The sequence below is a fragment of the Prionailurus viverrinus genome, chromosome D3 (assembly GCF_022837055.1).
Source record: "Prionailurus viverrinus isolate Anna chromosome D3, UM_Priviv_1.0, whole genome shotgun sequence".
NCBI classification, from domain to species: domain Eukaryota; kingdom Metazoa; phylum Chordata; class Mammalia; order Carnivora; family Felidae; genus Prionailurus; species Prionailurus viverrinus.
The window spans coordinates 2960560-2984837 of NC_062572.1; the positions used below are offsets into that span (position 1 = coordinate 2960560).

Consider the following 24278-nt stretch of genomic DNA (forward strand, 5'->3'; position numbering starts at 1 on the left):
GTCAGAATGAACACCCCTTCCAGAGTAACACATTTCCATCGTTTATTACCCATAATCAGGTTCATTAAATGTACTCCATTGATTGAATTAAAAGCATATTCTCCAGAGACCTATTTGGTCAAGTGCGCCCGTGTTCCTGGGCGATTGCCTCCTGACGGCATCCGCAGGCAAGCCGCAACGGGAACCCAGGCTGGGGGCCCACACTTGTTTCTGTCTCTGAAGCTGCTTAAGACATTTCTTTCAAAACTGACTCCCTCAGCCTGGGCCAGTGGTGCACCGACTGGACTTTCCAGTGGCCGGAGCCCCCGTGAAATAAGTGAGCCAAAAGCAATAATGTGCTTCCGAGTACGTTTTAAGATAGCCCGGCTCTGGAACAGTCCACCGAGCGTCGGCGGCAGGGAAATGCTGTCCTGCAGGTGGCTGGCTGGGGAGGAGGGCGGCCCCCCTCTGCTGAGAGCCGGCTTTGCTTCGGGGCCTGAGAAGGAGCCGGCAGAGCGTGGAGAGACCCCAGTATTTAATTCTGCTTCAGCTGCCTTGTGAAATTACTCATCTCAGGTTCCTCCCAAACCTTTGATTAGCTCCTGAAAAATCTACTCCCCGCTACTGAGGGCCTTGAAAGGGTCTGCGTTTCAGAACACAGCCTGACCACGGCTTTCAATTAGCTCCGAGAGTGCTGGGTGGCAGGCCCGCTCCCAGAGGCTGGAGAGCTCAAAGCAGCCTGGCTTTGATCAACCTGGGGACGTGCGCGTGAGACGCAGGCCGGGCTCGCTGCCTCTGCAAGAGCGGACTCGCCGTGTGCCTGTCCTCACCCTGCACACGTCCCCACGTCTTGTCATTAAAAGACCTCTTGAGGCGTGCAGCCCCTAATTGTTCTCCAGTGTAGTTTGAAGCTTCACTTTGAGAAAACGATCGTTTGGATACAGACTTTGAAAAGGCAACGAGTCCATGGCGATTGGGAAACGTCATTAACAGGCATATAGACAGTAGTTGGACTTGATGCTTAATGTGTTTATACCTCCTTCATTCTCATAGGACTTAGCGTAGCTTGATCACCAGAGTTACCCACAGGACACATGAAAATAGTGAGCGGGGTCTCCTGGGTGGCTCAGCTGCTTGAGCGTCCGACTCTTGATTTCAGCTCAGGTCATGAGCTCATGGTCCTGAGGTCGAGCCCCCAGGAGGGGTCTGTGGTGATGGCACAGAGTCTGCTTGGGATTCTCTGTCTTCCTCTCTCTCTGCCCCTCCCCTCCCAAGCACGCTTTCTCTCTCTCTCTCTCTCTCTCTCTCTCTCTCTCTCTCTCAAAATAGATAAATAAAAGCTTTTAAAAAATGCATGAAAGGAGACTGTGGATGGAAATAGGAAAGTCCAGTTAGCATTTGTACCCTGTGGCTCTGTACAGTCACAGACCGTAGACCAGGCGCCTCTCTCAGAAAGTTCTAGCCTTTAGCCGGCGCAAGAATACCATCTCGGGAAAGATTCCGAGCAGCTGCAAAGTGGCCATTCTGGTTCCCGGGGAGAAGCACGGTGTCTCCTGGGGGCAGGACCTGGATGGAATTCTGTGCATCCTCACAGAAGGGACTCGGTGCCACATGGCAGACCACGCCCTTGGCAATATCGCAACGATTAGGAAGAGTATTTAATTTTTCTGCTGCTGTTCCTTTAAACGTTCCTCAGTATGGACCGAGAACGGAGCTATCTGCCCTTTTCCTGACGAGGAACGCTGTCCTCCAACATGCCCCGTGGCTCATGACCTCGCTTGAATGATGCCTTGGGTGAAACGTCCGCCCCCAGAGAACCTTCTGTACCAATTTGCTGCGGTGCCCACAGCGAGTGCGGTCTTGTCTGAGGCCGCTCTCCTTGGCGTGCAGATGCCCGTATTCTGTCTTCACACGGTCTTCCCTGTGTGTTATTCTATTTCCTGGTCTCCTCTTTCTTTTTAAAATTTTTTTAACGTTTCTTATTTATTTTTGAGAGAGAGAGAGAGAATCAGAGCACAAGTGAGGGATGGTTAGAGAGAAAAGGAGACACAGAATCCAAAGCAGGCTCCAGATCCCAAGCTGCCCACACAGAGTCCGATGCGGGGCCTGAACTCACGAACTGTGAGATCATGACCGGAGCCACCCACGTGCCCCTCTGGTCTCCTTTTTCTTAAGGACACCAGTCCTACAGGCTCAAGAAGGCCCAAGTGACCCCATGACACCTGGATTGGTTCTTGAAAGGCCGCGTCTCCCCACACGGTCTCATTCTGAGGTCCCGGGGGTCAGGACTCCAGCCCGTGTGTGTCCGGGGATGTATTTCGGCCCTAACGCCTTCTCCAGCCACCCCGTGACACGTGGACCTTCCATCCCTTCCCTCTGCTGTGTTTGCTTTGCTTTAGAGCTTTCCTCTTAGGTTGGGTTCCCTGGGTACGGATGTTTCACTGGGGAGACTTTTGGGAGATGCACCTGTGAGGAAGAGAAGCGGGAGGCCTGGGGAGAGGGACACCTGACCTCCCATCCGTCGCGCTTTACGCTAATCCGACAGGCAGCTCCGGAGCTGGGTGGGCCTCTCGGAGCTGACCAACCCCTTGGGCCCCGCCTCGAGACACACCCGGGACAGGTGTCCCAAGGGGTGAGACGAACACCAGCATCCACCACACCCTGAACATTACCAGTCATCATATTTGTATTTGTTTTTACTTATTTATTTATTTATTCTGAGAGAGAGGGAGAGAGAGAATCTTATTATTTTTTTAGAGAGCAGGGGAGGGGCGGGGACAGAGGGCATCCCAAGGAGGCTCCATACTTTGGCTGCAGAGCCGAGGGTGGGGCTTGATCTCACGACCCTGGGATCACGACCTGAGCCAACACCGAGAGTCAGATGCTCAACCGACGGAGCCACGCGGGCACCCCTGTTTGTTTGTTTTTTAATCGTTCTTCCTTGTTCATTGTTATGCACCTCCCAATATCATGAGCACCTGAACACAGGGGCTCTGTCCACTTTGCCCATGGATTTAGCCCCTGTGCCTAGAGCATTGCTGGCCTCGTGGGTGCTCCGTAAATGTAAGTGGGTTTATTTAAATGAGTGCGCCGCGGTCATGATCTCACAGATGGTGCATTCGAGCCCTGCGTCGGGCTTTGTGCTGACAGCTCGGAGCCTGGAGCTGCTTCAGATTCTGTGTCTCCCTCTCTCTCTGCCTCTCCCCCACTCACACTCTGTCTATCAAAAAAATGGATAAACATTAAAAAAATTTTTTAAAAATTTATAATCGAGGGGCACCTGGGTGGCTCAGCAGGTTAAGCGTCCGACTTCGGCTCAGGCCATGATCTCGCGGTTTGTGAGTTTGAGCCCCATGTCGGGCTGTGCTGACAGCTCGGAGCCTGGAGCCTGCTTCAGATCCTGTGTCTTCCTCTCTCTGTCCCTCCCCCACTCATGCTCTGTCTCTCTCTGTCTCTCAAAAATGAATAAACGTTAAAAAAAAATTAAGTGAGTGTGCCGCACCCCTGTGAGCAGACCCCTGTGACCGAGAGCCACAGGTGCTGTGGATTGACCAGGGACTGGGACATTTGGGCAGAGGGTGGGGAGGGGAAGCCCCCTCCAAAATGCTGTGAAGGTGCAGTTAGAAGAATGAAGGGTGGGGGCCGAGAAAATAGCACACTCCCTGCAGGGGGCACATCTTGCATTCACCTGCCACCCAGTTGTGGGGCACAGTTTCTGTTCATCATAAGCAGCCAGTAGATGTCTGTTGTACGTGGGAAGCTACTGGCTCCTTCCACCTACCACCCTTCCTGCTTCCAGTGACATTCTGCTGTTCCCTTCAGTTCTTTTGAGAACAGTATAGACTATCTAATCTCGATGTTTGGCCTGATCTGGGTCCCCTCTCCTTGGGCACCAGGCAGAACGAATTCCCGATGCCCAGGAGACACTGTTCCGTCCCAGCTACTCCCCTTCTGGAGATGGCCCCGGCTGAGGCAGGGGCACGAAGCCTCGTTGCTCACCCAGCCCTGGAGCTGCCTGTTGGATCAGTCAGGTGTCCCTCTCCCTGTCATTCCTCCTCACTCTCCTAAGGGTGTATCTCCTTAGAGCCTTCCCAGTGAAACTTCCACATGGCTCTGCACGCAGATCTCGAGGTATAATGGCAGGTGAGCAGGGAGGGGCCTGGGGACAAACAGAAACACGAGTCTGTGGTGCCATCAACCTGCTGGCTGGTGGGGGGTGGGGGTGACAGGGAGACGGTTTGAAAGGCCAGAGCCCCTTCAGATGGCACCTTGCTTTTTTATAATGCCCACAATCGTGACACATTTATTCGCATGGGGATTTTCAGCATCCTGACATCCACATTCACCTCTGGGACCCCAAGATCACATTTTCTCCCTATTCCGGCTGTGTCCCCCCGAAAATGTCTAAAACAGTAGCTCCCACTTCTGGGTGCTTGGAGAAGGCTCCGGGAAGCTTTAAAAACAATTAGTGCCCAGGCTGTACCCCAGCTCAATTTAAAATCTGAGCTTCTAGGGCTTGGCCTCAGACATCAGTTCATAAAACTCCCAGGCGATCCTAACACGCTGGGCACACGGAGGACCAGTTTGGAGGAGTTCTGTGCTGCCATAACCTGGATGCTTTTGCAACCCAGATGTCCAGACGGCATCCCACACCCGTGGAATCAGAATGAGCTTGGGACCCAGGCTGAGCCATGGTTATAGCTGCCCCGGGCGATTGTGTCGTGCTGTGCAGGTTGAGGACAACTGATTTCAGTGGTGCCTTCTCCACACCTGCTCCCCAAACCTCATAGGATCAAGTGCCCCAAACAGTTTGATTTCCTTGCAGCTCAAAAATGGTGTTCACAACATTCGAACCATGCAAGGAATTAAAAAACAAAAAACAAAAAACAAAACCCAGAGAAACCAGAGGCATTCCCGGCACACCTCAGGGGAATTAAATTCAAATCTCTGGGAGGTGGGACCTTGTTAATGGTCTTGCCTGACGTCCCCAAGTGTCACCGACGTCGTAAACCTCTGTTGTACACTGACTCCAGTGTTGAGCCTGTAGTGTAGACACGAGGTACAGATGTTGAGCCTGAATCACAATATCTCGTGACTGGGCTATTTGTAAATTGCTCTGTGTTTATTGACGGCTGTACTGAATAATTTATTGAGTTATTATAAGGTTCAGCATAATGCGCGAGGTGTCGAATTTAGCATCTACTCTACATAAAGTGGTTAAATGCCTGCTGTATTTACTGTGGCAGATATGATGTGAGAAAAAGGAATCAGGCTCCCCGAGGTTTCCATCACCAAAATTCCCTCTGGTCGGCCTGCAAGGGCCCAGTGAATCTGAGCGGTCAGAGGAGGGCCGGGCCCCGAGCAGGGTGGTCCAGGGAGGGGGTGTGCCGGGGGGGATCACTGTGTTGTCCGGGAGCTGGAGCAGTCTCTCGGCTCGGCGGGGGGGGGGCACGTGGTCCCCCAAGGACTGATCTTAAGCCATACCCAAGTATAGTTTGGGGAGCGTTATATACTATATCACCGCTACCTTGCGGGCACCCAGCCTCTTCCTTCCAGGCCTCCTGAAATACTGTTCACATGCCATCAGCCAAACCGTAGTGAGCAGTCTTGGGGCAAAAGTTGCTGTCATGCTGTCATTCGTCAGCCCTTGTTTTGTGGTTGCCAAAGGGAAAGAGTCTCGCACAACCTGAACGTGGGCCTCAGGTCCTGGGGATGCTTTGGCTTTCTCGAAGCAAGCCTTGGGAGTCCGTGCTGTGACTCAGCTCCCTCCCCTGTTCTCTTCAGCTCTGGCCCCTTACTTCTCACCCGGAGACCTGTTCGTACCGTCTCTGAATCCCCTCCTCCAGCCCAGGGCGTGTGCTCTGGACTGGATTGATTCCCTCCAGAATTCGTGTGCCCAAGCCCTAACTGCCACTGTGACTGTATTTGGAGACCGGCTTTTAGGAGGCAATTAAATGAGGCTGTAAGGGTGAGGCCCTAACCCAGTAGGGGAGAAAGGAGAGAAGATCTCTGTCTCTCTGTCTCTGTCTCTCTCTCTACCCGCCACATCTGGACACACAGGGAAGGTGGCCGTCCGCAAGCCAGACACGCGCTCTCGTCAGAACCTCACCCCACGGCAGCCCGATCTAGACTTGCAGCCTTGGGAACCGGAAGGACGGACCTCTGCTGTGTAAGCCCGGAGGCCGTGGCTTCTGTTGGCAGCCGGGGCCGAGCGGACTGAGGCAGCGCATCTGACTGTTCTCTGGGGAGGGCTGGGAACGCTTCCCTACGCGTCCTTTTTTATTCTTCTAAATGTGTACATCTTTATTTCCTTTATTTATTTGTTATCTTTATTTTTCCCTAAGGCCCGAGGCGTCTGGAATTTAAAAGCCAGGACGCTCGTTCGTTTCTCCCAGAAGCACCGAGTGCCTGCGGCCTCTGCCTGGCCAGGCTCGCCGCGTCCTCGGACGGCTTGGCTTAATGTCACGTCTTGAAGTCCTTAGGGTTGGGCAGGGTCTTTGCCTTCTAGACATGCAACCCAGATGACATTGGCAGGAAACAGGAAGTGCATGTTTATTCAATACCAAGAAGTTCCCTACCCGCCTTTTGCCCCTTTCTTTTTCTTTTCTTTCTCTCCGCTTACAAATTTATGAAGCTCGGAGCAAGGACCCAAACTTTGATCGTTTGAGTGCATTTGTTATTGGAATGGCAAGGACCCAGACTTTGATCGTTTGAGTACATTTGTTATTGGAATGGGGCTCGAAACGTGAGGTGGGGGAGGGGTCATAGATCAGGCTGGAAGAATTTGTTCGTGTAAGTGATGGTGTTGAGTCCCGCTCTGCAGTCCCCGTTTCAGATGCTCAGCATCCAAACGCTGTATCTACATAAAAGCGTGGTTCCTTGTCTCCTGCTGTGATACCACCAATAGGGGGGAGCTTATAAGCAACAGCCCTGGAAGCTGAAGTCCAAGATCAAGGCACCTGCAGATTCCGTGTCTGATTTGGATGGATTTCTGGCTCACAGACATCTCGCTGTGCCCTCACACCAGGAGAAGGGGAGGGAGCTCTCCGGGGTCTCCTTTGTAAGGGCACTAATCCCATCATGGGACACCCATCATCGTGACCTCATCACCTCCCCAAAGCCCCACCTCCTGACACCATCTAGGTTTCAACATGAACTTCGGAGCGACACACGTGTGTCGACTGTGGAACTTGGCATCTGACTTTCTCGGTCTTTGAAATAGCATGTTCCCCTAGTAAGTTGGTCTTTCTAACAAGGACCGAGTCCTTGGCTGTATTTGTTTCCCGTGGCCTCTGGAACCGATTACCATAAGCCTTGTGGCTTAAAGCATGACCCTTTATGCCCCTGCATTGCTGGAAGTCAGAAGTCTCAAAGCATTTTCACTGGGTGCTGGCCGAGCTAAGCCCGTCTGGCGGCTGTGATGGAGAATCTGTTTCCTTGTCTTTCAAGCTTCTAGAGGCCACGTGTGTTCTGTGGGTTGTAGCCCCTCCTTCCCGTTTTAAAGCAGATCCTCCTAATTTCTGTTTCTGGGATCGTCACCTGGCCTCCTCTCTCCTGGGGTGAAATCTCCTTCTTACAAGGACACTTGCGATAACACTTAGGGCCCAGCTGGAAAAATCACCCCATCTCGAGATGCTTAATCATAACTGCAACATCCCTTCGGCCGAGGAAGGTAGCATTCGCATTTTCTGTCAGTTAGACCCGTGGACATCTTCGGGGTCATTATTCAACGGACCATACTTGTTCTTCGTTGAAGGAAATATGTGAGATATGACATAGGAACAAATCAAACGCGGTAATGGATTCTTCTCTACGTGCCCCTTCTGCCGGGTGACATCGTCCAATGGCAGCAACCAAGGGCAAATCGTCCCTGCTGCCAAAGGGACTGACTTTGGCACCGATTGCACTAGGGGCTGACTGCACTAGCCCTCCCTTTCTTGTTAGCAGCTGAAGGATAACTAGTATCCTATGCTCAGACTGACCAATGAATACTGGCCCACACAGGAACTAACACTTGGACGTAGTCAGGGTCTAGGCTGCAGAATTTGTGTTGCCCCCAGCACGTGCCTTGCCATTCATTACTGTGACATGAAAAGCAAAGGGCAGATGAGTTGTTAAATGTTGCTCATGATCCTCACACACTGAGCCAGGTTTAACAGATATGTAGAGAGATGAAGACACAAGAGTATCTCCCCAGTTCCAGTCGATGCCCCATTATCATTATCATCCCCTCCACATCATCACCGTTATCACCAACATCACCATCACCATCATCACTGCAAACCCAGGGGACTTTGTGCCACGTCTGGCCTAAAGACGCCTTTATTTGGGCTTCCTGGTGGCTTTAGGAAACTTTGAATTAATTGTCAATGTTTGACAATCAGGAGCTTTCAATTAATAAAAAAAAATGGATGTGTTGGGGGCAAATTGAGAACAGCTCTCAATACTTCCCAGAACAACAGGTGAGAGCTGGGTGGGGACAGTCCCATGAGGGATGGTAAACCTTCTCCAGTTAGCCGCGGACCCCACCGCTGCTGTTTTCCTTCCGTGGGCCGCTCTCCTCACTCTGCGCTTGGCCTGTCTGAAGGGGAGGATCTTGTCCCCGGCATTGTAGCCTTAGAAGTGTCAAAGGATAAAGGGAGCTAACGAGAGCACCAAAATTACTTGGTCTCACCTGGCTTTGATCTCTTCATAATAGAAGTCTCTCCCCTCCCTTTCTGTGTCTGTAGCTTAAGATGACTATTCACGGCTCTCATCTACATTCTGTATGGCTGGAAAATTCAGTTGACGCATCTCATGTCACCTCTTCATGCAGCAATATTGGCAAATTATCCCTTAGAGCCCCAACTACTAAGATATTCCCCAAGCTGCCTCTCAACAGCTAGATGGGGTGTTTAAAGAATAAATGACAGACGGGTGCTAGCTACCAGTGAGCACTTAAATGTAATGGTGTAATTTTATGATTGTGTGTATTCTCAAGCATTCTAACGAAGATTAGTGTGCCGACAACTGAACTCCATCAGTTTTCTACGTAAGACACCTGGCAGGACTCACTCAGAATTGGGAAGACCGTGGAACTGATGCTGAATTAAACTGAATTAAAAAAAAAAAAAAAAAAAAAAAAACAACAAACCGAGCTTGAGAAACAGATATTTTTATTAAGTTAAATTTCTAAAAGGTGGGTTATTGATGAGGGAGATTGGCGACGGGCGTCACTTGTCCTGGCTTTGTTTCCTGTCTCCCAGCAGACCTTCACACAGACATCACAGCAAGAGGTGTGAATCCTCTCTGCTCCGTTAAGGTAGCGTTCAGCTGCGTGGAACAAAAGACCGAATGTAGTGACCTTTAAAACGTGATGGTTTGTGTATCCCAAACAGAAAAAAGATGCATGTAGGTACTCCATGGCTGGTATAATCACGAAATGATGCAATGGGGTCTTTGTCTCCTATCTTCCTGATGTGCCACCATCACAAGATGGCTGCTGCACATCCAGGCATCACATCAATATTCCAGGCAGAAAAGAGAAAGGAAGGAGGGTCAGAAGCACATGCCCTCTGAAACTGTGTCTCTTTACCAAGGGAAAACCTTGTTTCCCAGAATCCTTACAGAACAGATTTCTGCTTACGTCTCATTGGCCAGTAGCTTCCCAGTCATTTGCTTCTTGTTGGCAAGGGGCACGTATTGCCAACTTGACCGAACTGGGCTCTGCCAGAAAGGAGGAAGGGAAGAATGGATTTTGAGTACATCCAACACTGGCCACACAGTCACTGACTCACTCTGTTGTTGAATACTCATCTCCTGAGAATCTGGAACATGGCGGGGTTTGCAAGGTTGAGTAGGAGGAACGGTTGGAAGGAAAGGAGGGAGGAAGGAATAGTTCCTGTCTTCCAAGCATTCATTCACTCCGCGCTTAGAGAATACCCCGTGAATAAGTGATTAATCAGTCAATCACGACTATGTCTTTTGATGGTGGTCAGGCCTCTGAGTGTGGTGTACAGGTGGTGCACTGAACAATTCTGGGTGCGTCATTCACACACTCAGAGTGGGCCATCCTTGAGGTGTGCAGTGCACAGCCTTCACAGATGTTCGAGATGGTCCTAGCCCTGGCAATGACGATTAAAGGAGATCACGAGGACACAGAAATGGCTGTGATAGTTGACCGTTTTGTGGCTGCAGAACCTGAGGCTTCGGGAGATGAGGTGTTGAATCACATAACTCGTGCCAAGTCCGGATTCCCTCCTGGGGGCAAGTCAGTGCCAAGTCCGTTGTCTCAGCCACTCCGTGTCACGGCCTGTAGCCGCTGTTTGAACTAGAGTGAGTTTGTGGTGACCAAATGGCTTTCTAGGCTGTTAAACTCCCAGTGCGTGTCATGAACTGTTACGAGGCCGTTGGGTAAGAGCCGTCTGAACCTATGAAGCCATAGGTAAAGTAAGACACAGTCGGTTCCATTTCCTCACGTGACACCGATAACAAACATACCTCACTGCTCGTACGAGAAAATCGAACCTCTTGACGAAATCCTTCCTCCCTGCAGCTTGGGGAGATTTTAGTAAGTCACCCATCATGCCCAAATCCAAAAAGGCAACACTGACTTAAAGTTTATCTTTAATTATATTTAAATCACAAGGCTTACCAGAACGTATTGACATCTACACCAAGAAATTAATTGACATTCTATTAACCTCAACCAGCAAATTAATTCCTCAGCCCCAGACCCTGAGCACTTGAAGGCAGAAGCAGTTACGTATTGATCGTAGGACACGGCGCGGCTTGTTTGCGTGGCAGTTTACCAGCTAAGCCTCGAGAAACGGAGTCCTCTCTTCTGTACGAGGAATCAGCTAGATACGTGTTTGAATTCTTTTTTGTCGCAAAGGAGTCGAGCATCCGAGCCTCTCAGGGCTTGTGTTTGTCGTGTCGGGTGGCAGTTGAGAAAACCATTAGTGGAGGAAACAATGATCGTCACTCTCCCTTAATAATCCTGTTCGCGTTTTCAAATGCGTGTGGAACCTTCCTTCTACCCCGGCAGTTCAGCTTCAAGAGATCGTGGCCAGATGAAGAAGAACGCACTTCCCCTGTGACGAGGCACGAAAATCCCTCATCGGGACACCAAGAATTTCATTCCAAACTGTCTTCCTCTGATCTGTCTCCTGACGGAGCCTGCCGACGTGCGGTCTGAACAGAGACCCCTCTTAGTACGTTCTCTCTTAAACAAGTAAGAATGATGGGAGTGGAAGTAGAAGAAGGGAGCAGCACTGGGTTCCCAGATGTGGCCGAGGGAAGCTTTTTAGCGTGAAAATCCTCCAGGGCAAGGTCTAGGGGGACATGGCGTCCCGGGTACAGTTGTCAGTTGGACATCGAAGGCGGAAGGTGCTTCAAAGACAGACCGTTCCCCAGTCCCCAAAGGGGAGACGGGAGCTAATTGTGTATAATCGGTTCGCTCACCTCCCTTCCCGGCTCCACCCTGCTCTGTGACTGTGACCCTGGTGTCCTGCCCAGGTCACAGCCCGGCTTCGCCAGAGACACTGAGCAGAAAGACTGTATGGCACCCTAGTTACCTGCTTATGCAGCCAAGACGTGATCTCAATCTCGAAGAGTCAGCAGCCCAGGCAAGAATGCTAATGTGTCTGTGGCGTACAAATTGGATTTTTTTTTAAGTAAAAAACTCCCAACACAAAGAAATAGATACAAAGAAAATAGCTCTCCATCTCTGAGTATGCTCAGGAAAACGTCACGATGTGGAGACAAAAGTTGCTTTACTCTTTTTTTTCCTATGTTTGCAACAGCCATTGTAGCTCCCGTCGGGGAGACACCCTCAGATGGGGGGGGGGGGAGGTGAGTGGGGGCAGCTCCAGGACACTTCAAGGTCATTTCACTTTCAATGGGATTTGCTTTTCTTTCCGGTTTCTGATTGAAGACCTTTGGGGCTTCTGATTCCCCATCCCCCCCAACGGCTGCCTCCCTTTGAAATGTTGGAAGCCCTTTTTAACTGAGCTAATAGGCATGCTTTAAAGATCATTTAAAGTCAATCTGGGGGCGCCTGGGTGGCTGGGTCGGTTAAGCTTATGACTTCGGCTCAGGTCATGATCTCCTGGTTCACGAGTTTGGGCCCCGCGTCGGGCTCTGCGCTGACAGCTCGGAGCCTGGAGCCTGCTTGGGATTCTGTGTCTCCCTCTCTCTCTGCTCCTCCCCGACTTGCACTCTGTGTCTCTCTCTCAAAAATAAATAAAACATTAAAAAAGTTAAAAAAAAATTAGGTCAAGCTGTAAAAAAGAGGCTGCGCATCATAGTGAAAGTCACTATAAATGAAGCTTGATTAGGAACCTACTTTTTACAAATGAAGCTTAACACAAAATATCAGGTGACTTCACCTTAAACATGCAAAAGTTGTAACAATGGCTTTATTCTCAGATAAAGATGGAAATCAGTACTGATTGGGAGGGAGAGGTCACCTTTCAGAAAAAACCCTCAGTTTTGGTCAGTTTCGAAAAAGTAACCTAGATTTTCATGAAATTGCCTCGAAGGCTTATCTTGTGCTTTGGTGAGTGGCATCCTGTGTTTCCAAAGTGCCTGTCTCCTCATTGTCCCTTGTCCCTTTTCTCTCTTTCAAACACTAACTTGTTTGATTCTGCCCCGTCCTGGTTTGTCAGTCCTTTTAGGCGTGAATCAGACAACCCCAGCGGCTGTCTCCAAGATTCCATTCACGGGTTTTATTAAGTAGGACGTCCTTTCCAAGACGGGAAATATCCCGGTGGCATCTGCGTGCCATTATGTCATGTGTACGAATGGCAGTCCACAGTGACCTCTGTGAGGGACGCTTAGGACGCAAATGTTCAGCGAGGAGAGATCGTCGTCTTCTGTCGACGGCACGTCACATCACCCTGTTCAGATGCAGGGAGCCCCCCATGGTTACTCAGGTATCTTCTCTGCTTTTGGGGGGTAATCGTACCCTTACTTGCTGCCGGGACAGGTGGGCTGTTTGCTTCGGCGGCTCTGTGGTTCTCGGGAACGGTGTGGGTGGTAGCCAGTGGAGGTGGTCGTGGGGCTGGAAGACCTTGACCGTCAGTGGAACAGAACAGAAGTTCGTGCACACGCCACCAGAGTCAGCCTGCAGATTGCCCCCGCTGTCCGCGAGCCCAGATGTGTCTCCCCTACGGCCCCGTTTCTCTCGTGTCTGCCCGGTCTGCCCACATCGTCTCTGGTCCACCTCTGGTCCCTTCTCCACGGGACACTCACGGTGATGTTTTCAAGCCATGAACCTTTGCTTAAGACAGTTCAGCGGACTCTCACTTAGATGAGAAGGACTCCACGGCTGCCTCCGCAGGTGCGGGTGTCCCGATGTGCCCCAGGATGCCCTGAGCACAGGAAGCATCACTTGTGTTTCTAGACAAGGGCACATTCATTCATGGGTTGACTGCCGGACCCCTAGAGCCCCCTTATTGGACCCCAGTGGTGAGCCCCTCCAGGGAATAGCCACATGCTGACACACGGGCTCTACGAGGCACCTCTGTCATCAGAACAAGTTACAAAAGAGCCGTGATCGCACCGTGGGAAGCATCCAGGTGCAGATCGGGAATTGCTTGGTCAGGAAGACGGTGGCCATGTTTCCCGGAGAGGCCTCGTCCCTTCTTGGGTCGACCTCCTGACCGTAGGCTTTCCTGACCCCCACCTGTCTGTGGGCTGATTTGAAGAGCCCTCCCTCCCCATTCCCACTGCAGACCCACCAGCATCCCCTGGTCAGGAACCCAAACCGGGCGATCAGATAGAGGGTGGGTGTGGTCACAGATTTCAGGGGGGCTCTCCCACCTTCCCCTGTGGAAAGAGCAAATACTCGCTGCCTGCCTCCCTCCCCCCCTTCCGAAGCACCCGTGCCTTGACAAGTATCCCCACCTTTGTTCTCTCCGCCCCCACCTTCGTCCGGTTGACCCCGCTCTCAGAGCTTGACCTAGAGGAGCTCACTGATTGCTGAAAACAGGGGTGTGGCTGGCAGAGAGCACCGGAACCCCGCCCAAGTCAGAGAAGGGTGCCTAGGGGTCTCGGACCCATGGCGGGGCTGTGCTTCTCTTTGGGGCGCACAGGGCATGGTTTGGCTGTCACTGTCACTGGAGTTTGGGCAGGGCCCAGGATGACAGACGTCCTGCCGTGTGGGGTGTGGCTCCACACAAGGAAGCATTTGGCTCCTTACCCTGTTCGGCATTCTGACGTCCTGCGGACACTCCTGTAGGACTCCTAACTCAACTCGTCTCAGAGAGTGTCCCTTTTTTGTCACTTTCCCCCCTTTACAACAATCTACAACTTGGCTTAGCCTACTTTTCCTAGGTCAATTAAGATCATCTCGTACTTTCGTTATTACCTTATACACATAAATCTGGTCTGTGACTTATTCTCCTAATTGCAGGATTTATTCCAGGGCTGGTACATACAGCTGTCTCTTTCATTCTCCTGTTTTTCTTTAATATATTTTTTTTAATTTTTTAAATGTTTATTTCTGAGACAGAGACAGAGCATGGGTGGGGGAGGGGCAGACCCAGAATCCGAAACAGGCTCCGGGCTCCGAGCTGTCAGCACAGAGCCCGACACGGGGCTCGAACTCACAAACCGTGAGATCATGATCTGAGCCGAAGTCGGTCGCTCAACCAACTGAGCCACCCAGGTGCCCCTCTCCTGTTCTTATTAATTTAGAACGGTCTCAGAACAACACTTAATTCCAGATTTATTCATTTTCGGTGGAAATAAATATTTGACTACCTCATAATGTCACCCACTGAAGACGTCCCCAAGCATTTGCACATTGAAATAAATGTTCTTTTATCGTTTCTAAAGTTTTATTTTTGGTTTTTTTAAGTATTTATTTATTTTGAGAGATGAGAGAGGGAATCCCAAGCAGACTCCTTGCTCCACACGGAGCCTGACATGATGTTCTATCCCACGGTCGTGAGACCATGACCTGAGCTGAAATCAAGAATCTGATGCTGAGGCGCCTGCTCAGTCGGTTAGGCATCTGACTTTAGCTCAGGTCATGATCTCAAGGTTCTCGAGTAGGAGCCCGACGGTGGGTTTGTTGCTGTCAATGTGGAGCCTGCTTGGGATTCTCTGTCTCTGTCTGTCTGTTTCTCTCAAAATAAATAAGTAAAAAACTTTCCAAAAAAATTAAAACTGAAGAGATGCTTAACCGACAGGGCCACCCAGACGCCCCAAGATCGTAAAGCCAGCTTTTACGTCCACTTCCCCATCACCCAGCACAGTATCCGACAAGCACCAGGAATCCAAGGCCTCTCCCTGGATGGGTGGAGGGAGTGTGGGGACGGGAGGAAGGAAGCCCTGAGGTCAAAGGAGGAGAGACAGCATGATGTGGTCCAAGCTGTGACTTTCCCATTTGTCTTTTCCAGAACGACTCTGGTTAGCAGACCTGAGAGGATTATAAGGTAGAAACAGAGGACACGAGAAGACAAATTTATGGTGACAAAAATCTCATTACAAAGTACATACATTAAAGGGTCCATGCATATTTTACTTCCTAATGAAAGGATTTTATTCTGAGAATGCTAATGAAAAAGTTAGGAGAAAAGACGTCCATAATGGAAAACTGGAATACTGGCGATAATGTCCAAGAAGAAACAATTTGAGGAATATCCTTATTTGAATCTGGAAAATGAGATGTGGAGGAGGGGAGGGGGAAGGAGGTTCCTCTGCTCGGGAGAGACATCCGGTAACCCCGCGTCTGTGTCTGGCCCAGATCTCCAACGTGCCACCGCGGGCCACCGTTGGCTGGGTCTGGAGGATTCCTCCGAGTGGAGCCGGTGAGGCCGAGGACCCGGTGTGATGACCCCTTTGCCCCTTCACTCTTTTGTCGTTTCTCTTGCCAGACTGTCTCACGTAGCATCTGCCAGCCGCCTTTGGTGTTCTCCTTGCCTCAAAACCCCCTTCAGTTTCCCTGGAAGACAAAGCCTTGCGTGTAAGCCATTTAGGAAGGACGTGTCCCGGGAGACAGGGGAAAGAGAACAGAGAGGGAGAACCCATGCACGTGGAGGGCGGCTCCAGCCCGACCCCAGAGGGGGGGGACACTCTGGAGTGGGCAGGGTGGCTTTGGACACTCAAGAAAGAAAGGTATCTGGGGAAAGTCACAGGTCAGGGTCGTCAGGAACAGCAGCGCTCACCAGCCAGAGGTAAAGTGCGTGGGAACGACGCAAGGGTGTGAGGAGGTAATTTCCGCCCCGTGGTAAATGACTCTCATTCCCGTGACCTCTGGGAAGTGTTCTGAATTGTTGGGGGGCGGGGGGCGCATCTCAAATTATTTTCTAAGTTCACAGACACCTAGACACGAGCTTCACCTTCTCTCCGGCTCTCCTTTTGATCTCAGAAATGTCACCCGGTTATCTTTGAGGGTACCGTGTCGCAAAGCCTATTTGGAAACAGAATCTCTGGGCTTCCCCCCGCCCCCCACCCCACCAGCTTCCCCCGGACACTCACGCCGGAAGCCAGGTGCCCACGTGGGGGCTGGCAGTTCAGGCATTGGCATGCGTGGACTTGCGTCTCAGATGCTTCCTTCTAGATCATTCTCCTACTACCAGGTCCGTGTCTACGTGGTTTCTCCTCCCTCCGATGGAGGGTAGGCTCTCCTGTCTAGAGCTCCCGTTTCCAGGAGTAGGCATGCCCACTCACTTTTCCGGTTCCTTCTGCTGTCAGCGGGGCGACCCTGCTAATATCTCCTTGAACCTAGGTTTTCGTCTGCAACTGGCAGTGAATCACAGCTCTGTATTGGTGTGCCGTGAGGGCTACACGCGTGCCATAAGCCGTGAAAAGCCCTTCAAATCAGTGTTTGGGGCATGAGAGCTACTCGGTAAAGGTTGGTTGTTTGCATCGCTCTGGAAAGAGCTGCGACGATCCGAAAGCGAGACTTTTTCTTTCGAAATCGATGCCCTTTTTGGCCTCGGGATGTGCTGAGGTGGTCTTGCAAAGCCTCAAGTTTCGTTTTCTTTCTTGGGTTTCTGAGCCGCGTGGCCCTGAGGGTTGCGGTCACCGTCTATGCCTGAGAGCCTGGTTATCTGAAAGGGCATCTCATTTCCCTTAAATGTCGGGAAGTCTCCGACTGTGCCTTTGTCCGCTTGAAGGAAGGTCTTCTTAGCGAGAAGGTTTAGATCTTGAACCCAGCGCACAAAAGCGACCGCGTGAGGGAAGGTTGTGGAGGAATGGGAAGAAGTCTCCAGGCCAGGGAGACGTGCTCATCTCTGGAAGGAGGACAGGCTGCAGAAAGGGGCTTCCCAACCCAGATGGAGGGAGCCAGCGTGCAGGGATCTGAGGTGCCCGTGCGGTGAGGGGCCGCGTCCCCACTCTGCTCCCTGTCACTTACCATCCGCAAGCGAGACAGGACAGAGAGGAGGCCTCTTGGCTTTCCTCTGCTGGTAGCACCCACGCAGGCAGAAGAAACTAAAACCACAGGTGGCCCCCGTGGCCAGAGGCTGGCAAGTCCCCAAGTCTGATGGCGCACGGAGCGTGTCCACGCAAAACCTTCCCGACTCCACAGTATCGCCCTTTGCGTGGAGCTCACGCACGGAACGCATCCTTGTTGCTCGGTATTTGATTGGCCTGGGGGGGGGGGGCAGGGGACGAGGGAGGCTGCAGGGGTGGCCTCTGGACACGTCATGCTTCGCCACCCCCTACGCCTCCTTGGCTGGCGTTCTTTTCCTATCTTTCCTCACCCTTGTGCTCATGGGCATCTGAAACCTTCTTCACAGCTCCCCTGTGCCTTCACCGATTTTTCCAGGCATACCTTCCAAATCCACTAATTGAATACATTTTATTTCTAACACATCATTTCCAGAATATTTCCCAGAGCTCCGATATCCACATAATTACACCTGTGTCGGTTGTTCACAGTCTTGGTGGCGTGGTGGGGTCTCCTGGATAAAAAAGACGGACAGGTGGAAGGAAGGAACAAAAGGAGAGAGAGAGAGAGAGAGAGAGAGAGAGAGAGAGACTCAGCTGGAGTGGTGCCTGGTCATCGTTTTATTTACAAAGCTCCCCCAGCAGTGCTCACACACAGGCAAGACGAAGACCATGGCTTTAGGCAGATTGTATGAGCACCGGGCGTCAGACACTGCTGGGCACCACTTGGTGGAAAGCAAGCATCGGCCCCCCTTCAGGACACTCACGGTTAAACACACAAACGCAAAGGTGCAGTCCCTAGCTTCACACTTCAACACGAAGAAGCGGTCAATGTCGCCAAGTAGGCAAGCGTCCTGCCATCCTGCACGCGTTAACTATTTGCAAAAAAGGTATTAAAATTCAGATTTCCACCGACCCACCAAGACACACAGGGCGAGCTAGTCTAAAGCTAGATCACCATGTGCAGAATTTACAGAAGAAACTACCAGGAACGTGCCCCAAAGCCCGACTGCATCAGAATCACCGAGAAGCCCGTGCAAAAGCCAAGGAATCGTTGGAGAAAAACACACATTTGCACGCAGTGTCGGAATCCACAAGTCTGCTGTGGTCCCCGGGTTAAGAATTCCCCACAAAGGGAGTTTTTATCACCACATCAGAGAGAGGAGAGGCCGCTCAAAAGTGACCGTGTTTCCTTCACATCTCGGCCAGGCAAGGGACCTAAAAGGAAAAGAGAAAATAAACTTTATAGAGAACCGGGCAAGGTTACCAAATGAGTAAAACTAATGAAGTACGTAGAGCCCTTTTGAAGTTCCTGGTGTTGCTTTCACGGCTAGCTCTTGCCGAATGGGAAGAATTTGCATCTGTGGAGAGGTTGACAAAGGCTTTTCCGGGTGGCGTGAGCTCCGGAAGCGAGCGTGCGGCCACTGGGAGGGGTGAAATCCAGTGTCGAGGGGAGCGAGGCCTGCGGGGTTTTGCCGGACGTTAGGTCACCTGTGAGGATGCGGGACAGAAAGCCGTGTATACGGCAGGGTCCCGGCTCCGCTGTAAGGTGTCCGCTGTGGCGTGGGGTCCCTGAACATTCTGTCCCGTAGATCTCGCTCTCCCGCGAGTAGGTGGAGGAGGCAGGGCTCGGTACGGCCGCAAGAAGGACGCGCCGTCTCAGGAACGGGGAGGAGACGCCAGAGTTCTCGTAAATCCCAAACCCAGAAAGGCGTGTTCAGCATCCTGACCGCAGGATCCCTCTGCCCGTGGAAACGCCAGGGGGAGGCTCCAGCCAGGCGGTGGCTGACTCTTTATCACAGCCACCGTTTCTCAAAGAGTTACGCTTTCTTGCAGAGGTCGGGAGAGAGGGAGTCCTATGGGATTTCCATACTCGGTGCCATATTTTTCCTGATCAGCGCTCACCGTCCGCTGCAGCTACTCCTGCCACTGCCCCTGTCCCTGTCCCTCCCCCTGCCGCTACTCTTGTCCCTGCCCCTCCCCCGCCCCTGCCACTGCTCCTGCCCCTGTCCCTGTCCCTGCTCCGTGCTAGAGCTGCTCAAGGAGAAAGTCAGCCCCTGGGGTTCAGTCTGGCCTCTTTCCTTTCCTGGGATGGCTCCTTGATCTCACTCCTCTGTTCCTTCTCACCCCCCCTTCCTGTTTCTCCTCCTCCTCCTTTTCCTCCCCCCTCCTCCCCCTCTTCCTTCTCCTCCTCCCTTCCTCCCCTCCCCTTCCCTTTCCCCTTCCTCTTTCTCCTTTCTTCCCCCTGCCTCCTTTCATTATAGCTGCCCCTATTCCAGTATTCCAGCCCATCCCCTACTTTGAGAAGAAAGCCCCCAGGAAGCCCCACCGTGTGCCTCTGAGCTTCTTCTCGGGTCTGATGGTGTGAGACACATGTTTCAGTAGCTCTGTGTGTATAAGAAGACAAACCTTGTAGTCCTGAGTGTCAGGTGTCAATGGTCATTTTGCAATTACGTGACATCCGAATCTTCAGAGACGGATCTGACAGGTGAGAGTTGCGTTGGCCACTGAGGCTTAAAAAGCATCTCTCGTAGCTGCCTCCTCGGCTAATCCTTCCCTGTACCCTCTGCACTCTTCCCTCCCTCAGGGAGCGGCCGGCCCCACCCCTGCCTTTCTTCCACCCATGATATACCAGAGCAGGCATTTTGTGAAAGCAGTCTGTGAAGAGGCAGAGGAGGTGGCCGGTTAATTAAACTGACACAGACAGTGGCAAAGATCACCCTGATAGTCTCACGTGGTTCGTTTCCAGACGCATGTTTACAGGCGAAAAACATGTCTAAACACTGATAATTGCTACGATTACTCCGATCCCCAAGCGACATCCGGCCGCTTCTCCCTGCCTATCAGCATGGCCCCCGTGGCCTCGCCCTCCCGTTCGTGCCTCACCTCTGTGTCTGTGCGGCTCTGTCTCCCCGCCCACCAGATAGCAGAGCCACGTCTCCCTCGGACACCTTGAAAGTTCCGGGCTGGCCGTGGCTCTGGAAAGTCCGATATAAGCAGCCTATAGATTTCGGGCAGTGGGGGAAAGAATCCTAATGATGATGAGGGGACGAGGCGAGGGAAAGCATTTAGGAAAAGGCATGCCCGCTGTTCATGACTCTCCGTGAGCGCCTGCTCAAACACAGGGAGCGGTGATGTCTCAGACCAGCCCGGTGCCGCGAGTCACGTTGGACGTGGCATGTTTCTTTGACGCTGCGTCTTGAGACGCCCTTCACGGGGACGATGGGAACACACAGGCGTGCACGAGGACGCACGCGCGGAAATGACAGGTGCGGCCCAGGGCCTGCTGAGCGTCACCACTCGCCAGTCTCTCAACGTTGCTCTTCTCTGCTTCTCTCTAGTGTGGATGACGCCTCCGATGAAGTCATGCAGGTTGACGTACAGATAGAGGAGCCCAGTGACCCGCCGGCCACACAGCTTGTCACGTGGCAGGTCGAGTATCCAGGAGACATCACATCTGACTTGGGCGTATCCAAGATCTACGTGAGTCCGAAGGACTTGATGGGCGTCATACCGCTGGCCATGGTAAGAAGGTCCCTGCCTTGGGCTGTTAATACAGAACCCAAGGGAAAGAAAGGCTCCAGGCTGCCCCCCACACCTGGCGGGGAATTGTCAGAGAACCAGGAACCAGGGTTGGGGGGGAGGGTACCTGACCCGCGAAGTCTGCTACACAAAGCTGAGTCTCAAAAATGTGTTCTCTCTAAATCATATTCTGAGAATATTAGTTACAAAATCATCAAACTCCAAGTATTAGATTTGGATCTTCATTATATGGAAAAATATGGATCATTTAATAGATGTGCTTCCATCATACAGTGTAGACTTTAACAATCTCAAATACATCCGCCCCCAGAGACCACATCGATCAAGTGTGAGGGAAACGTAGCAGGTCGCATGGCAGACGCCTGCCCCCTCTCAAAGCTGCAGCTAGCGTCAGCCACGCGGGAAAGCCACGCCCGCTTCTCAGTTCTTACGAGCTACCGATTTTCCAAGGAAGCCATAAATCCAGTTTGAACGTGAAATGCCAACCTGTTCATGTTGGCAGCTAGTTAGAAATAAATAAAACACGACCTAGGAAAGAAGTTAATGGTATTCCACTCAAGGGTTACCTATTTGGAAAAGATTAAAGACGGTAAGTCTGTCTACGTGTTCTTTAGGGTTCATGAAACAGAGATGGGCTTTTCTCCTTGGAAGGACCAGCCCCTGGTTTCTGTGTCACACAGTCCACCGCCTGTGGGAACACCCGTCCTCCGCGTTCCCCTAAGCAAAACACACACATGCCCCGTAGAGCCCTGCCTGTACCTCGGACTCTTCAGGAACCCCTACAGAGGAACGATACCTTTTTTAATCGTGGATTTTCACAGTGCAGAAGCTTGGGCATGTTGGTCTGCCGACCATAAGGTGAGCTTTCCCCTGTTTACCAAACCTACTTTTCCTGTCGGATGTAAAACATGAGTCGACCTATCCACTGCCTGCCTGGTGTCTCCTCCACACCATCTATTAGAAAATATCGACAAGTGTTATTATATCCGTAGAGAAAGAGCATTGGGAATCAATCTTTCAATAAAAGGTAGCATGGACAGTTGCCTAGTGACGGCAGTTTCCTTATTATGCCGTTCGTTAGGAAATGTAACAGTTTGGGGTATGTCCTTGATAAGGGCTCCTTTTAACTTTGTTTTGTGTTGTTTTTTTTTTGGAGGCGCTAAGCCTCCCTTGGTGTATCTTTCCACGTGTGAGGGTAGCACTCCTTTGGTTAGGCTATTAGTGAGTGGTTCTATTACTGGGGATGGCAAGACCATTTATCTCGAACAAGGAATTATTTGAATTTGCTCCTGTGCAGCACCTTTGGTCAAATGAGCTCTTTGCAGTGCTCGGCACGGCTTCTGTGGCTTTGCTCAGCCTAGGTTAGCGTCCTGTTCGTTTCCCGCACTCAGCGTTCCTCCTGCCTCACGTGTCCCTGACGCCCCCATCACGTATCCCCAACCCCACCGTTCCCCGCAACACGCGTGAATCCCCACTCCGACAAGGCGCCTCTCGGGCCTCTGCTGGTCTGTGACCATTTTCATCTTACCCCGCCGTCTAGCTACGATGGGTGTAGTACCGTACGATCGCGTGACGAGACAGCCAAGACCTAGTCGTGCCTTTCGCCATTTAGGAATTGCATTTGTTTGAAATCAAGAGGGCTCCTCGCCCACCCAGCCTGCTCTGACCCAGCCAGTAGTGGCCAAAATACAGATGCGTTTCTTTTTTCACGTGCAGGAAATCCTAAGGTTAGTGGTCTGGTTTCGGTGTGGTGGCCCATGCCTCGTTCCTTCTTTCTTTCTGCCTCGGTGGTTTGAGGGCGTGACTTCCACCCTCATGGTAACCCTAGGGTCCAAGATGGTTGCCGGAGGGCTGGCCAACATATCCATGTTCAGTAGACCAGAAAAAGTCAGAAGTGAAGAAGCTCAAGAAAATGAGCTTTCGAGAAAGAAGGATCCGACACAGTATTTCTGCTTACATCCAATCGGCACGTAGTCGTATGGCCGTACCTCTTGGAAGGAAGGCTAGTTAATCTCTCTTTTAGCATGGCACGTTGCTTAAACTCTGTTGCAAGGAAACAAGAGGAAAATGGTTATTTGTGCCATATTTGTAACAATCCTCCTTCATTTCCATTTGAGGAAGTGGAGACTCATCTTGAGCACCTGTGTGTGTTTTCTGTCTCGATCTTTAGGAAACCCCCAGGAAGCAAAATAACATAACGGAATCCGAGCCTCCACTTGCCAGCTATGCAAACGTGCTGATTTCGCTCACGGTGCCTCCGTTTCCTCATCTAAAGGGGGAGAAGAGATAATACTTACTCATAGGCTAGTAGGAGGCTAAAATGATAACTCAGGAGTGCTTGGAACTGTGTCCGGTCCAGAGCAAACATACAATAAATGGTAGCTATTATTTTGTTCATTTCACCCCTCGATGCAAAGGATAGACAGCGCCCTGACAACAATGTTGTCAATTCTTCCGGGAAAGGGGTTTGGCCCCGGCCGCCATATTTCATGGCGTAAAAAGAGTGTGCTAGACACTGTGTACGTGCTCACTGATTCTTGAGCTGAATTGAATGAATGGTAAGGGCACTTTTGGTCCGATGACGTTTTACCAGTGATCTTGGAATATCTTCCTTTGGAGCTAAGGGTGAAGCCTTCAGGGTCCTGACTCCCCAGTCTTTTATATTTGGAGTGTTCTGCGTCCCCCTTCCTGAGAAGGCGGCTTCATGTTACCTTTGACTTGGTTGGGAAAAGAACTCTGGCCATTGCTAGAGAGACTGTCCTCACTACACAGTCGTTGTGCCACTTCATTTCACTTCCACTGTGTCTTTGTTCAACATGTGTTCGTTGCGAGATACTTGAAGGAGATCTGATATCCACGCGTCTATTCATCTGCATCACACGTTCTTGAAATATTAGAGAAACGGAAGGCGCGCCAGCTCACCGGGACCATGATGAGTGAGGAGAAGGCGCTCTGGGTTGAGATCGTGGTCACCGGGCGCTCATAAGCTAGAACGAGGGGGTGGATCTTCAAATGTGATTTGGAGCCGCTGCAAGGCTCTCAGCAGGGTGGCACATGGACTGATGTATGTGTTTAGAAGAACGCTCCGGCTGTAGGTGGAGAGTAGATTTGGGAGAGCCAGAGAGATGTCAGAGAGAGTTAGGACCTGCACGCTGGATGCTGTCCAATAACCCGGATCTAATGAGCTAGGCGTTTACTCGTCCCTCACCTGTCCTGTAAGAGTGTGAGCAGCCTGGGGCTTCTCTGATGCCTCCAGGGAGTTAGGACATAGCCTCCCTCTATCCCCAAAGCTATTGACCTCCTCCCCATGGCCTCAGAATAATAACAAACGTGTCCCTGTGGCAGCCAGCAGGAATAGGCAGAGGGACAGCGGG

General features: G+C 51.5%; 1 protein-coding gene across 1 annotated transcript in view; it reads left to right on the forward strand.

Moving 5' to 3' along the window:
• Positions 1–24278, forward strand: part of TMEM132D (transmembrane protein 132D) — a 563851-nt gene that overhangs the window by 364430 nt on the left and 175143 nt on the right. The window contains exon 4 of the mRNA XM_047828139.1: positions 20703–20886. Within this exon, the coding sequence (XP_047684095.1) occupies positions 20703–20886 (184 nt within the window). The remainder of the gene's footprint in view (positions 1–20702; positions 20887–24278) is intronic.